The sequence below is a fragment of the Salvelinus alpinus genome, chromosome 21 (genome assembly GCF_045679555.1).
Source record: "Salvelinus alpinus chromosome 21, SLU_Salpinus.1, whole genome shotgun sequence".
NCBI lineage: Eukaryota > Metazoa > Chordata > Actinopteri > Salmoniformes > Salmonidae > Salvelinus > Salvelinus alpinus.
Window position 1 is genome coordinate 24,193,401 of NC_092106.1, and position 12,887 is coordinate 24,206,287.

The 12,887-nt window shown below is 38.2% G+C and overlaps 1 protein-coding gene across 2 annotated transcripts; it reads left to right on the forward strand.

Moving 5' to 3' along the window:
* Nucleotides 1-9,078: 9,078 nt before the first annotated feature.
* On the forward strand, nt 9,079-12,485 carry LOC139548593 (lens fiber membrane intrinsic protein-like). 2 transcript variants are annotated; one of them, XM_071358376.1, is made up of 6 exons: nt 9,079-9,169; nt 9,268-9,352; nt 10,995-11,182; nt 11,533-11,682; nt 11,824-11,958; nt 12,250-12,485. In XM_071358376.1, exons 2-6 carry the CDS (start codon nt 9,306-9,308, stop codon nt 12,309-12,311), a joined length of 582 nt encoding a protein of 193 aa, XP_071214477.1. In that variant the 5' UTR covers nt 9,079-9,169; nt 9,268-9,305; the 3' UTR covers nt 12,312-12,485. The 2 variants fall into 2 exon arrangements, with proteins under 2 accessions (XP_071214477.1, XP_071214478.1); XM_071358377.1 differs by lacking the exon at nt 9,268-9,352.
* The last annotated feature ends 402 nt before the right edge of the window (nt 12,486-12,887 follow it).

The following is a 12,887-nucleotide window of genomic DNA, read 5'->3' on the forward strand; positions in this document are numbered from 1 at the left end:
GACATGTTTCGCTAGACTGTTTCCTGGAATCGATCAAGTGTAGGTAATCAATCCTATTGTACATGCCTGCTGTATTGATTCACGTTTATGAGAAAAATGTGCCCTTTTTCCTGGGTTCTTTGTATTGTGCAGCTGTGCACTGACTTTGATATAATAGTTAACTGCTAAACCCAGACAGATTTCAGATTGTGTTTTCTACCAGACAGTAGAAAGTAGTTAATAGTAAGGTGGTGAGGAGGACAACCCACCACAAAACTACAGTAGCGAGAACTGTGACAGGCAGGGATATGCTACAGTTAAAAGGTAGCCAGAGGAGGGAGAGGTTTTTATTTGGTGTGGAACATTGGGCAGTATATGTGAGGTGTGTTAAATCAACTGGCTGGCTGGGAGTGTTGTGGATGAGGTTGGGAGAGAGAGGAGCATGTGAGCTGTTCCACCTGTGAGATACTCTTCCCAGGTTTCTAAAAGCTCCTCTCTGTACAATATTAACCTCCTTTCTGTACAATATTAACCTCCTTTGTTCTGTGCTCTCTAGTGACTGGTACACTGGTATCAATAATATTATTGTTATCTTTCAATATTGGGCTGTATATATACTGCCCAATGTTCCAAGTCATTCTGAAAACCTCTGCTTGAGATACTGTTATGTAAGAACATTTAGGGTTTTTGAGAACACAGGTGCCAGGGAGCAGAAATATATGAATATTATTTTATATTGGGTAAAAATAGCACAAGAAGAACCATGCCTTAAAGTCAGTAGAATGTCACTGGACTTCAAAGGGACATTCTTTCTGGACACAGTTACTTAGTGTGGATGATGGGTTCTGTGACTGTTTGAAATTAGGGAGTGGGCAAGACAGTGTATGATGAGCAATTTTTTTTTACTTAACTAGGCAAGTCAGTTAAGAACAAATTCTTATTTACAATGACAGCCTACCCCTGATGATGCTGGGCCAATTGTGCACCTCTCTATGGGACTCCCAATCACAGCCAGATGTGATACAGCCTGGATTTGAACCAGGGACTGTAGTGACACCTCGTGCATTGAGATGCAGTGCCTTAGACCACTGCACCACTCAGGAGCCCAAAATACTCATCTCTCTCCCAAATGTCCACAGGGACCCACAAAGATTGGGGATAATCCATCAGAATTTAGAGCAAAGCGGTTAAGCAGTGGGGGCATTGTTTAAAAAAATATTTTTTGCATGTTTGTTTTGTGGATTAGGGTATTTTTATGAATCACAATCCCTCAGTGCTCCTCTCCCAGCAAGGCTCAGACTACTGAAAGGCCATTTCACATACAGTATGTCTCTGTATAGAATGTTTTTCAATCTATAGTTTTTTTCCCATTAGTATAGGAACAGAAATAGACAAACATCCACTGGGTCAATTTCACTTCAATTAGTCAATTCAGAAGGTAGACAAAAATTCTAATTTTATGCTTTTCAATGAGGAATCATTTTAAATAATTTTTTTTATTGACTGGAATTGAAATTGAATTGGCCCCAACCCTGATCAGTTGTATATGATGGGGTTAGAGATATGAGAACTGATCTGCTAAGTAAAGATTTAATATAAAAAAGGTCAACCATGAATCCACTTCAGCATCATACACACAGTAAGAATATAAAATAACACAATGTTTATCAATGGCAGATGATGGGATTATGAATTTAATGTGATCTGATATACAGTACCAGTCAAAAGTTTGGACACACCTACTCATTCCATTGTAGAATAATAGTGAAGACATCAAAACTATAAAATAACAAATGGAATCATGTAAAATATATTATAAAATATATTTTGATTTGGTTAACACTTTTTTGGTTACTCCATGTGTTATTTCATAGTTGCGATGTCTTCACTATTATTCTACAACATAGAAAATAGTAAAAATAAAGATGAACCCTTGAATGAATAGGTGTGTCCAAACTTTTGACTGGTACTGTAGATTATAAATCAAACATGAATGTCATCACGGAGAGAATTTGCAGAGATGATCCCATGCACTGTTGACTAAATACTCCGGAGTCAGTTACCATGTGGAGGATGACAAGGAACACACACATGCTTATTACCAGTTGGCCAGATACTGGTTAGAGTAAGAGAGACCTATTGAACTTGCTCCATATGTGGATATGTTTGACTTGATAGAAGGCACCATCTAGTGGCTGTTACATAGCATTTATCCTTCTGCCCAGTCATGAGTTGTATGTAGGATCCACAGATCATTTTGCCATTAGGCCACACAAGCTATCACAATGGAGCTTTTTTTGTTGTCTCAGACTCGTATCTAGCCTAAGGATGACTCAAAATGTGAACACTAGGAAATGAATTCACAATCTATCACAATTTAGGAGGTCCTGTGTGGCTAAATTGGTAAGAGCATACTGCCAGCAGTTGGTGGGTTTGATTTCTGTGAGGTGCTACACCCACCCATATGAAAAAAAATAATGCACTCAGTTGCTTTGGATAAAAGTGTATGCTAAATGGATTTCGTATTAACAGAACTCTCAGCAAATCACTGGCTGTTGACAGACATGTTCAGCCTAACGAAACACATAAAACATACCAGTCAACAGTTTGGGCACACCTACTCATTCAAGGGTTTTTCTTTATTTTTACTATTTTCTACGTTGTAGAATAATAGTGAAGACATCAACACTATGAAATAACACATGGAATCATGTAGTAACCCAAAAAGTGTTAAATAAATCAAAATATATTTTATATTCTTCAAAGTAGCCTCCCTTTGCCTTGATGACAGCTTTGCACACTCTTGGCATTCTCTCAACCAGCTTCACCTGGAATGCTTTTCCAAAAGTCTTGAAGGAGTTCCCATATATGCTGAGCACTTGTTGGCTCAATACAAATTTGGCCCGCAGTTGAATCTAGTTGATGATCTCTGATGTAAGCAAAAGAAAAGTGAAATTATAGGATGGGCAACTGGCGACTCCCTTTTGTAGGCCCGTGGATCACTCCCCCCCCCCCATCACAGCAGCCGCCTCCCCCTTCAGAGTTAGAATAGTAGAATACACAAGGTGCAATTTCGAAATTTGGTTGTGCATCAGCAGTGTTTCTCTTATGTCAGTCTGACAGTCACTCAATTAGCCCATCAGCTAAAATGTTTTAGATTGGCAAATTAGTCTAGCTATCGGCGCTTGTAGTAATCATGGTCGAATTACCGACCAGGATGACCCCATTCATCTTGTTAGTCACTCTCACTCAGATATCATATTAAAAAATGCAAACATTTCTCTCCACCCTATGACAAAATGTGTAGAATTGCAGGACAATAGCTGTAAAACTGCTAATCTTTCTTTCTGCCCCATGGTTCAATTAGTAGAATTGCATGAAATTAGTTATACAATTGCAAAATATTCTATAAGTTTTTAGCAAAATGTGTCGAATTGCAGCACTTTCTTTAAAACTGCAACATTTTCTCTATGTCCCATGGCAAAATGTGTAGAATTGCAGCAAACTTGCTTTACTACTGCAAGATTTTCTCTATGCTGTCAAGAGCAGGGCCGCTAAAATGTTTTACCATAAGGTGGGGGGGCCCCCGAACAAAATGTTGCTTAGGTCCTCTAAAAGGCTACATTTTTTTTTGACTATATGTGTTGGTATGGATGTGGATACGCAGACCCGTGAGCTACTGCGTCCCCTCAGGATGAGCTCAGATTTTTTTGTGGCCCCCAACCCCATTACAGTTGCCCATCCTGTTTTAAACTAAGACAACTGCTCAGAGAAAGAGATTTTGTTTAACAAGTAATACTTTTTTCAATTCAAAAAGGTAGGAGTCAAAATTATTGTCACCCATGTTTTCAATGCCTCACCGTGCGAGGATAACGGCACTGACCTTTTTTTATCAAATGTTTTATGAGTTGGAGAACACATTGGGAGGGATTTTAGACCATCAGTGGTGGGTTTGGTGTCAAAATGAGAACGCAAAATAATTGCATACCTACTGTAAAATATGGTGGTGGATATTTGATGTTATGGGGTTATTTTGCTTCCACTGGTCCTAGGGCCCCCACTGGTCAATGGCATCATGAACTTTACCCAGTACCAGGACATTTTAGCCAAACACCTTGTTGCCTCTGCCAAGAGGCTGAAACTTGGCCACAGGTGGATCTTCCAGAAAGACAAAAACCCCAAGCGCACATCAAAATCCACAAAGAAATGGTTAATTGGCCACAAAATCAACAATTTGCAATGGCCATCCCAAAGAGCAAAAACCTGAGTATGCCCATGATAAATATACAAAATCGTATTTAAAAGTATATTATTTTAAATACATTTAATGTGTTCAATGTCAATTGTATTGGTATTTTATGATGTATTTATTTTTTTGTACTTAAGTACAGTTGAAGTCGGAAGTTTACATACACTTAGGTTGGAGTCATTTAAACAGCTTGGCCTTTAAACAGCTTGGAAAGTTCCAGAAGATGTCATGGCTTTAGATGCTTCTGATAGGCCAATTGACATCATTTGAGTCAATTGGAGGTGTACCTGTGGATGTATTTCAAGGCCTACCTTAAACCTCAGTGCCTCTTTGCTTGAAATCATGGGAAAATCAAAAGAAATCAGCCAAGATCTCAGAAAAACATTGTAGACCTCCACAAGTCTGGTTCATCCTTGGGAGCAATTTCCAAACACCTAAAGGGACCACGTTCATCTGTACAAACAATAGTACGCAAGAATAAACACCATGGGACCACACAGCCCTCATACCGCTCAGGAAGGAGACGTGTTCTGTCTTCTGGAGATGAACGTGCTTTGGTGCAAACAGTGCAAATCAATCTCAGAACAACAGCAAAGGACCTTGTGAAGATGCTGGGGGAAACAGGTACAAAAGTATCTATATCCACAGTAAAACGAGTCCTATATCGACATAACCTGAAAGGCCGCTCAGCAAGGAAGAAGCCACTGCTCCAGAACCGCCATAAAAAAAGCCAGACTACGGTTTGCAACTGCACATGGGGCCAAAGATCGTACTTTTTGGAGAAATGTCCTCTGGTCTGATGAAACAAATATATAACTGTTTGGCCATAATGACCATCGTTATGTTTGGAGCTAAAAGGGGGAGGCTTGCAAGCCGAAGAACACCATCCCAACCGTGAAGCACGGGGGTGGCATTTGGAAAGGCACACACCTGTCTGTATAAAGTCCATTTTAGAATAAGGCTGTAACGTAACAAAATGTGGAAAAAGTCAAGAGGTCTGAATACTTTCCGAATGCACTGTATATGATACCTGTGCACCAGTGGCATTTCACACTTTAGTTGTTCACAGTACAGTAATAAATTAAAATTTCATTGTAATGTGTAATTAAAAGTACAATATTATTCAATTTGAAAACTTACATCAAAATATTTGAATAAGCTAAATATTAGCACAATATAATATTTCAATATATCAAAACTTCAGCTGCAGAAAAGGATGCTGGGTAATATGCCCAAAACAATGCACATGCGTTTTTGAAAGTATACTTGAAATATATTTTGTGGATATTTAAGTTAAATATACTTTTTTATACTATTTTCTTGAGATATAAAAAAGTATACTCTCAGGAAGCATGTTCCTCAGCTGTGGATGTTTCCTTGTGTTGAATAGACAATCGTTATAATTGTCAACTTTCTCTGCACTCTTCTGAACAGGAATTCAGAAAGAACTTCAAAACTCCTCATTGGCACTGAAACTACAGTGCCTTGCATACGTATTCATACCCCTCTTCACATTTTATTGTTACAAAGTGGGATTAAAATAGATTTAATTGTAAAAAAAATTGTCGGCAATCTACACAAAATACTCTGTAGATTCAAAGTGGAATATTTTTTACAAATATTTGGAAATATTTAATAGAAATTAAATAACTAAAATATAGTCGTTGCATAAGTATTCAGCTCCCTGAATGTTAGAAACACCTTTGGCAGCGATGACAGCGGTGAGTATTCTTGGGTAAGTCTATAAGAGCTTTACACACCTGGATTGTGCAGTATTAGCCAATTATTCTTTGGTTAAACATCAATTTTCAAGTCTTGCTATAGATTTTAAAGAGATTGAAGACAAAGCTGTTACTTGGCCACTCAGGAACAGTCACTGTCTTCTTGGTAAGCAATTCCAGTGTAGATTTGGCCTTGTGTTGTAGGTTATTACCCAGCTGAAAAGTGAATTCCTCTATCAGTGTCTGATGTAAAGCAGACTAAAGCAAGTCTTCCCCTACGATTTTGCCTGTGCTTAGCTCCATCACAATTATTTTAATTGTGAAAAACTCCCCAAATCTACACTGGAGTTGCTTATCAAGAATGTGAATGTTCCTTAGTGGCCAAGTAACAATTTTGACTTCAAGCTCTTTAAAATCTATAGCAAGACTTGAAAATTGCTGTCTAACCATGATCCCCAACAACTTGACAGAGCTTGAACAATTATGAAAAGAATAATGGGCTAATACTGCACAATCCAGGAGTGTAAAGCTCTTATAGCATACCCATACCATGATGCAGCCACCACCATGCTTGAAAATAATTAGGCAATTACTCAGTGATGTGTAGGCCAGTAGCTTACCTCCCTGCATCCCACTGCTGGCTTGCTTCTGAAGCTATGCAGGGTTGTCCTGGTCAGTCCCTGGATGGGAGACCAGTTGGTGTTGGAGGGCCAGTATGAGGCACCCTTTCCTCTCGTCTATAAACATATTCCACTGCTCCAGGGCAATGATAGGGGACATTGGTAGGGTGCTGTCTTTTGGATGGGATGTTAAATGGGTGTCCAGACTCTTTGTGGTCACTAAAGATCCCATGGCACTTATTGTAAGAGTAGGAGTGTTAACCCCGGTGTCCTGGCTAAATTCCCAATCTGTCTCTCATACCATCATGGTCACCTAATCATCTCCAGCTTACAATTGACTCATTCATCCTCCCTCCTCTCCCCTGTAACCATTCCCCAGGTTGTTGCTGTAAATGAGAATGTGTTCTCAGTTAACTTACCTGGTAAAATAAGTGTTAAATAAAATGTGTTATGTTGGATTTGCCCCAAACATAAGACTTTGCATTTAGGCCAAAAAGTGTATTCATTTGTTGTGTTTGTTCCCCCAGTATTACTTTAGTCCCTTGTTGCATACAAGGTGTATGTTTTGGAATATTTGTATTCTGTATATTTGTATTCTTTTCACTCTATCATTTAAGTCATTATTGTAGAGACACTACAATGTTGTTGATCCATCCTCAGTTTTCTCCCATCACAGCCATTGTACTCTGTAACTGTTTTAAAATCACCAATGGCCTGATGGTAACATCCCTGAGCAGTTTCATATCTTTGATGTGTCTGGGAGGTTTAATACATAATCCACAGCCTACTGTAATTATTAACTTGACAATGCTTAAAGAGATGCTCAATGTCTGATACAACAAATGTTGTATGAATGGGGTACAGAGGAAGGGTTAGTCATTCAAGAATGATGTCAACTACTATTATTTCACACAGAGTGAGTCCATGTAACATATTTATTTTTACTTTTTCTTCCACTTTGACATTACAGAGTATTTGGAGTTCATTGTTGACAAAATATGACAATTAAATTAATTTGAATCCCACTTTCTAACACAATACAGTGTGGAGAAATCCAGGGGGAAAAAATACTTCTGCAAGTTACTGTACACTTATAGTGTACTTGATCACTCTCAAGCAGTTTTTTTATTTTTTTTTATCGACACTTCAACTTAAAAACAACTCCAAGTGTATTTTGAATGAATATATTAAATTACAATTAAAGTGTTTGAAATGAAGTACAGTTTTAATGAGTGTCTAAGTTTAATGATAGTGAACATATAGTATACTTAGACTGAAAAACAATTCATTTAAAGTACACTTTTAATAAGTGTATTGAAGTGTAATGATAATATATTTATAGTATACTTAAGATATAAAGTACATTTTGTATTTGAAGTACAGTATATTAATATAATTGTTTTATATATTTAAGTATACTTATAATTAAAATATTTCACTTGGGATCTCTGGACTTGAAACCCATTGAAAACCTATGGTTTGAATTGAAGAGGGCAGTCTATTTCTCGCAGACAAAGGAGATCAATGATCTAGAAGGATTCTGTATGAAGGAATGCTGTTAAGATCCCTCCAGATGTGTTCTCCAACGTATAAAAGATTTTAGAAAAAAAGTATTGTTAAAAAAAATCTCTTTCTTTGAGCAATTGTATTAGTTTAAAATAATATAATTTCCCCATTTATTTGAGCATAGCTCAGTATTTGAAGTATTTATTCCATACAGTCATTTTTGCTCATTTCTATCAAGGCTGTTAATAATGTCAGACCCCACTGTATATATACAAATTTAAAAACACTCACTGATAAAATTTAATTTGATTATTTTCCCGTCTCCTAAACAACTTAACTCTCCACCGAAAATGTTGAATACATCATTATTGATTTATTTTACTGAAAATGTGTTAATTATGGAATAGCACTGAATAACTTGAATTACTGTTTTGTGATTATGAAATACATCTACCACCATTTGTTCAAGACACCTGCTACCCTAGAAAAGGAAAGTGTTACATACTGTAGTGACTCATATGCATCACAGTGTGTGTTTGAAGCTGATTTTTGGACCACGGTCGGAGAATTACTGGGCAGTTTAAATTCAATTAACTGACAGTGGTTTTGGGAGTTCAATTGTAGTTTCAATAAAGATTTTAAAACCTTAACATCTGATGTTGTGAGAGATAATGTTATCTGAATTTAACTTAACATGAGAGCCCCAACTATACTTTTGTTCTTTTCTGTGTGAAATAACTACGTGAAACGTACTTTTACTGCATAGTGTGGGATCCTATTGCCAACCCATGTCCACTGTGGATGGTAGTGCAGTATTTTGAATTGAAACCCCTGTGTCATCAGTATTACTGTGACTTACCCAGAGCTTTAATAGTTTTGTATTTTCAGCAGATTCCCTAAAACACAAAACTCATCCCATGTGATTGGTTGTGGCTCAGCATGCTCTATTGTGCCCCGGGGCCGTTTGTTCGCCTGGTTTCCGACACACAAACAAAACTTTCCTGCCAGCCTGGGCAATATTGGGCTCCGGAGTGCTTTGACATCCCCCTTGTAATATTGGAATCTCTGACTTTTTCTCTAAAGGGATAATAAAGGTAAGTTATTACTTAGCCGAGTGGTGTGGGTAAAATGTGATGTCATGTGTTTTGATATAATGTACAGTAGGTGACTTATAGATCATATTTCTTCATAGAAAAACAGAGAGAACAGAAGAGAGAGGACAGAAAACAGATGACAGAAGAGAGAGGACAGAAGAGAAACAGATCAGTCATGTCAGGGTAAATACAGAATATCAAAGCTAAAACTACACTACCGTTCAAAAGTTTGGGGTCACTTAGAAATGTCCTTGTTTTTGAAAGAAAAGCAATTTTTTTTGTCCATTAAAATAACATCAAATTGATCAGAAATACAGTGTAGACATTGTTAATGTTGTAAATGACTATTGTAGCCGGAAACGGCAGATTTTAAATGGAATATCTACATAGGCGTACAGAGGCAACCATTATCAGCAACCATCACTCCTGTGTTCCAATGGCACGTTGTGTTAGCTAATCCAAGTTTATCATTTTACAAAGCTAATTTATCATTAGAAAACCCTTTTGCAATTATGTTAGCACAGCTGAAAACTGTTGTTCTTATTAAACAAGCAATAAAACTGGTCTTCTTTAAACTGGCAGCTTCATTAAATAGTACCCGCAAAACACCAGTCTCAACGTCAACAGTGAAGAGGCGACTCCGGGATGCTGGCCTTCTAGGCAGAGTTGCTAAGACAAAGCCATATCTCAGACTGGCCAATAAAAATAAAAGATTAAGATGGGCAAAAAAACACAAGACACTGGACAGAGGAACTCAGCCTAGAAGGTCAACATCCCGGAGTCGCCTCTTCACTGTTGACGTTGAGACTTGTGTATTGCGGGTACTATTTAATGAAGCTGCCAGTTGAGGACTTGTGAGGTGTCTGTTTCTCAAACTAGACACTCTAATGTACTTGTCCTCTTGCTCAGTTGTGCACCAGGGCCCCCCACTCCTCTTTCTATTCTGGTTAGAGCCAGTTTGTGCTGTTCTGTGAAGGGAGTAGCACACAGCGTTGTACGAGATCTTCAGTTTCTTGGCAATCAATTTCTCACATGGAATAGCCTTAATTTCTCAGAACAAGAATAGACTGATGAGTTTCAGAAGAAAGTTATTTGTTTCTAGCCATTATGAGCCTGTAATCGAACCCACAAATGTTGATGCTCCAGGTACTCAACTAGTCTAAAGAAGGCCAGTTTTATTGCTTCTTTAATAAGAACAACAGTTTTCAGCTGTGCTATCATAATTGCAAAAGGGTTTTCTAATGATCAATTAGCCTTTTAAAATTATAAACTTGGATTAGCTAACACAACGGGCCATTGGAACACAGGAGTGATGGTTGCTGATAATGGGCCTCTGTAAACCTATGTAGATATTCCATAAAAAATCTGCCGTTTCCAGCTACAATAGTCATTTGCAACATTAACAATGTCTACACTGTATTTCTGATCAACTTGATGTTATCTTAAATGGACAAAAAAAATGCTTTTCTTTCAATAACAAGGATGTTTCTACGTGACCCCAAACTTTTGAACGATAGTGTATATAATGGCCATTTGAAAAGACCTTGCTCTAACAAACTGTCTAAAAGCAGTAGGCCTATGGTAAAACAAGTGGAATATGAATGTACACCTTGTAAGATTATTCTTTGAAAAAATATAATTGATTCAATGTTAAAACGGTCTGTAATGTCCATCCAGACCCTTTCAACTATTAGAAGCAAACAATGTACTTTATGTTGTGTTACTCTATGCTGTATTCACCAGCCATGAGATGTAATTGTATAGAGATGCTTCAGTGTCCCTGACAATTGTGTTGTAGGCTAACTGTCTCCTCTGTGTATGTCAGTGTGCTTGGCAGGATGTACAGCTTCATGGGCGGTGGGTTGTTCTGCGCTGGAGTCGGGAACATACTCCTTATTATCTCCACAGCAACCGATTACTGGATGCAGTACCGTCAATCCAACAACTATATGCATCAGGGCCTGTGGCGCTACTGTGTGCCTGGGAAATGCATGACACACACAGATAGCATTGGTAAGCGCAACATGTCCCATTTGTCATCAAACGTACTGTAAGTGAACGAAAGGTCTTCATGAGGTCCTGTTCCATGCTGTGAATATCTAGAGTAAAAAGGTATTTCAACAAAGGAATCAGCTCCTTTTATTTGAGCAGGTTTAGTTGGGAGTAAATCACCATAATTCAACATTTGGTGCAAAATATAGAATATTGTGTAGTAAGTAAATGTTCAGTGATGTCACATCTGAGTAAAGTGTGAAATGTAATTCAGTACTATGGACAGGAATGCCACTGATAATAGTAGTAGTAGTGCTTATTGGGTAAGTAGTACCTGCACTGGGTCTCAGCCTTGTGCCCTCTGTCACCAGCGTACTGGGATGCCACCCGTGCCTTTATGATCCTCTCCCTGCTGGCCTGCTTCATTGGCATCGTGATCGGCGTCATGGCCTTCATACGCTCCTCCTCCTTCAGTGGGTTTGACAAGACGTTTGCTGCCGGCATCCTCTTCTTCATCTCCTGTAAGTATCTCCTCCTTGTCATTTGTCCCTGTAACTATCAAGCATAGAAATACAATAAATTACATATTTATATGCTATCAAGTCTCTGTTGATGGATGTGATGAAAGAAATAAGCAGCATTTGATTGACTACTCTCCACAGGCTTCTTTGTGCTGCTGGCGATGGCTGTGTACACTGGGGTGACGGTGAATTACTACGGGAAACGATACGGGAATTGGCGCTTCTCCTGGTCCTACATCATGGGTTGGGTAGCCGTGGTCCTCACCTTCTTCTCAGGTAGGATAATGTGGTTCTGCCTATAGAGCTAAAAGGGCTTAATTTACTATTGTACATCCCAAATGGCACCCTATTCCCATTAGTGCACTACTTTTGATCAAGGCCCATAGGGCTCTGTTCAAAAGTAGTGCACTATATAAGGAGTAGGCTGCCATTTGAGATGCATCCTACGGCTCAGTCCAACAAGATTAATTTGAAGAAAAACATTTTTGACATCAGTGGATAATCCAGTGGACAGTATACAGTATGCCCAGGAACTGAATGTTAATCTCTTCCTATTTTCTTTTACAGGCATCTTCTACATGTGTGCCTACAGGATGCATGAATGCCCGAGAAACTCCAACTCCCGCTGATCTGACAAAAACACACACAGTTCACATCTGGGTTTACACACCTAACTACGTCATTTCCTGTTTACCAGGCCACTATTGAATAAGCATAATAAAAAGGGTCAAACCAATTGTCTGTTTATTCTACTTTCTATTGAGTGGTATTCATCTGTTTGATAATAAAGAATATGCACCACATTTATAATTTTGAAAGTTTCTTTAAAGCTGCAATATGTAACTTTTTTGGGTGACCTGACCAAATTCAAATGGAAATGTGAGTTATAGATCAGTCATTATTGAAAGTTTAAGTGGTAAATATGTTCTATGTGCACCATTCTATGCTTCCCATTCTTAACCTTTCTAGGACACACATTCCGCTAGCGGAACCCCCCCACAACATTCCGCTGAAAAGGCAGCACGGGAAATTCAAAAATATATATTTTTGAAATATGTAGCTTTCACACATTAACAAGTCCAATACAGCAAATGAAAGATAAACATCTTGTTAATCTACCCATCGTGTCCGATTTTAAAAAATGCTTTACAGCGAAAACACAACATACGATTATGTTAGATCACCACCAAGTTCAAAAAACACAC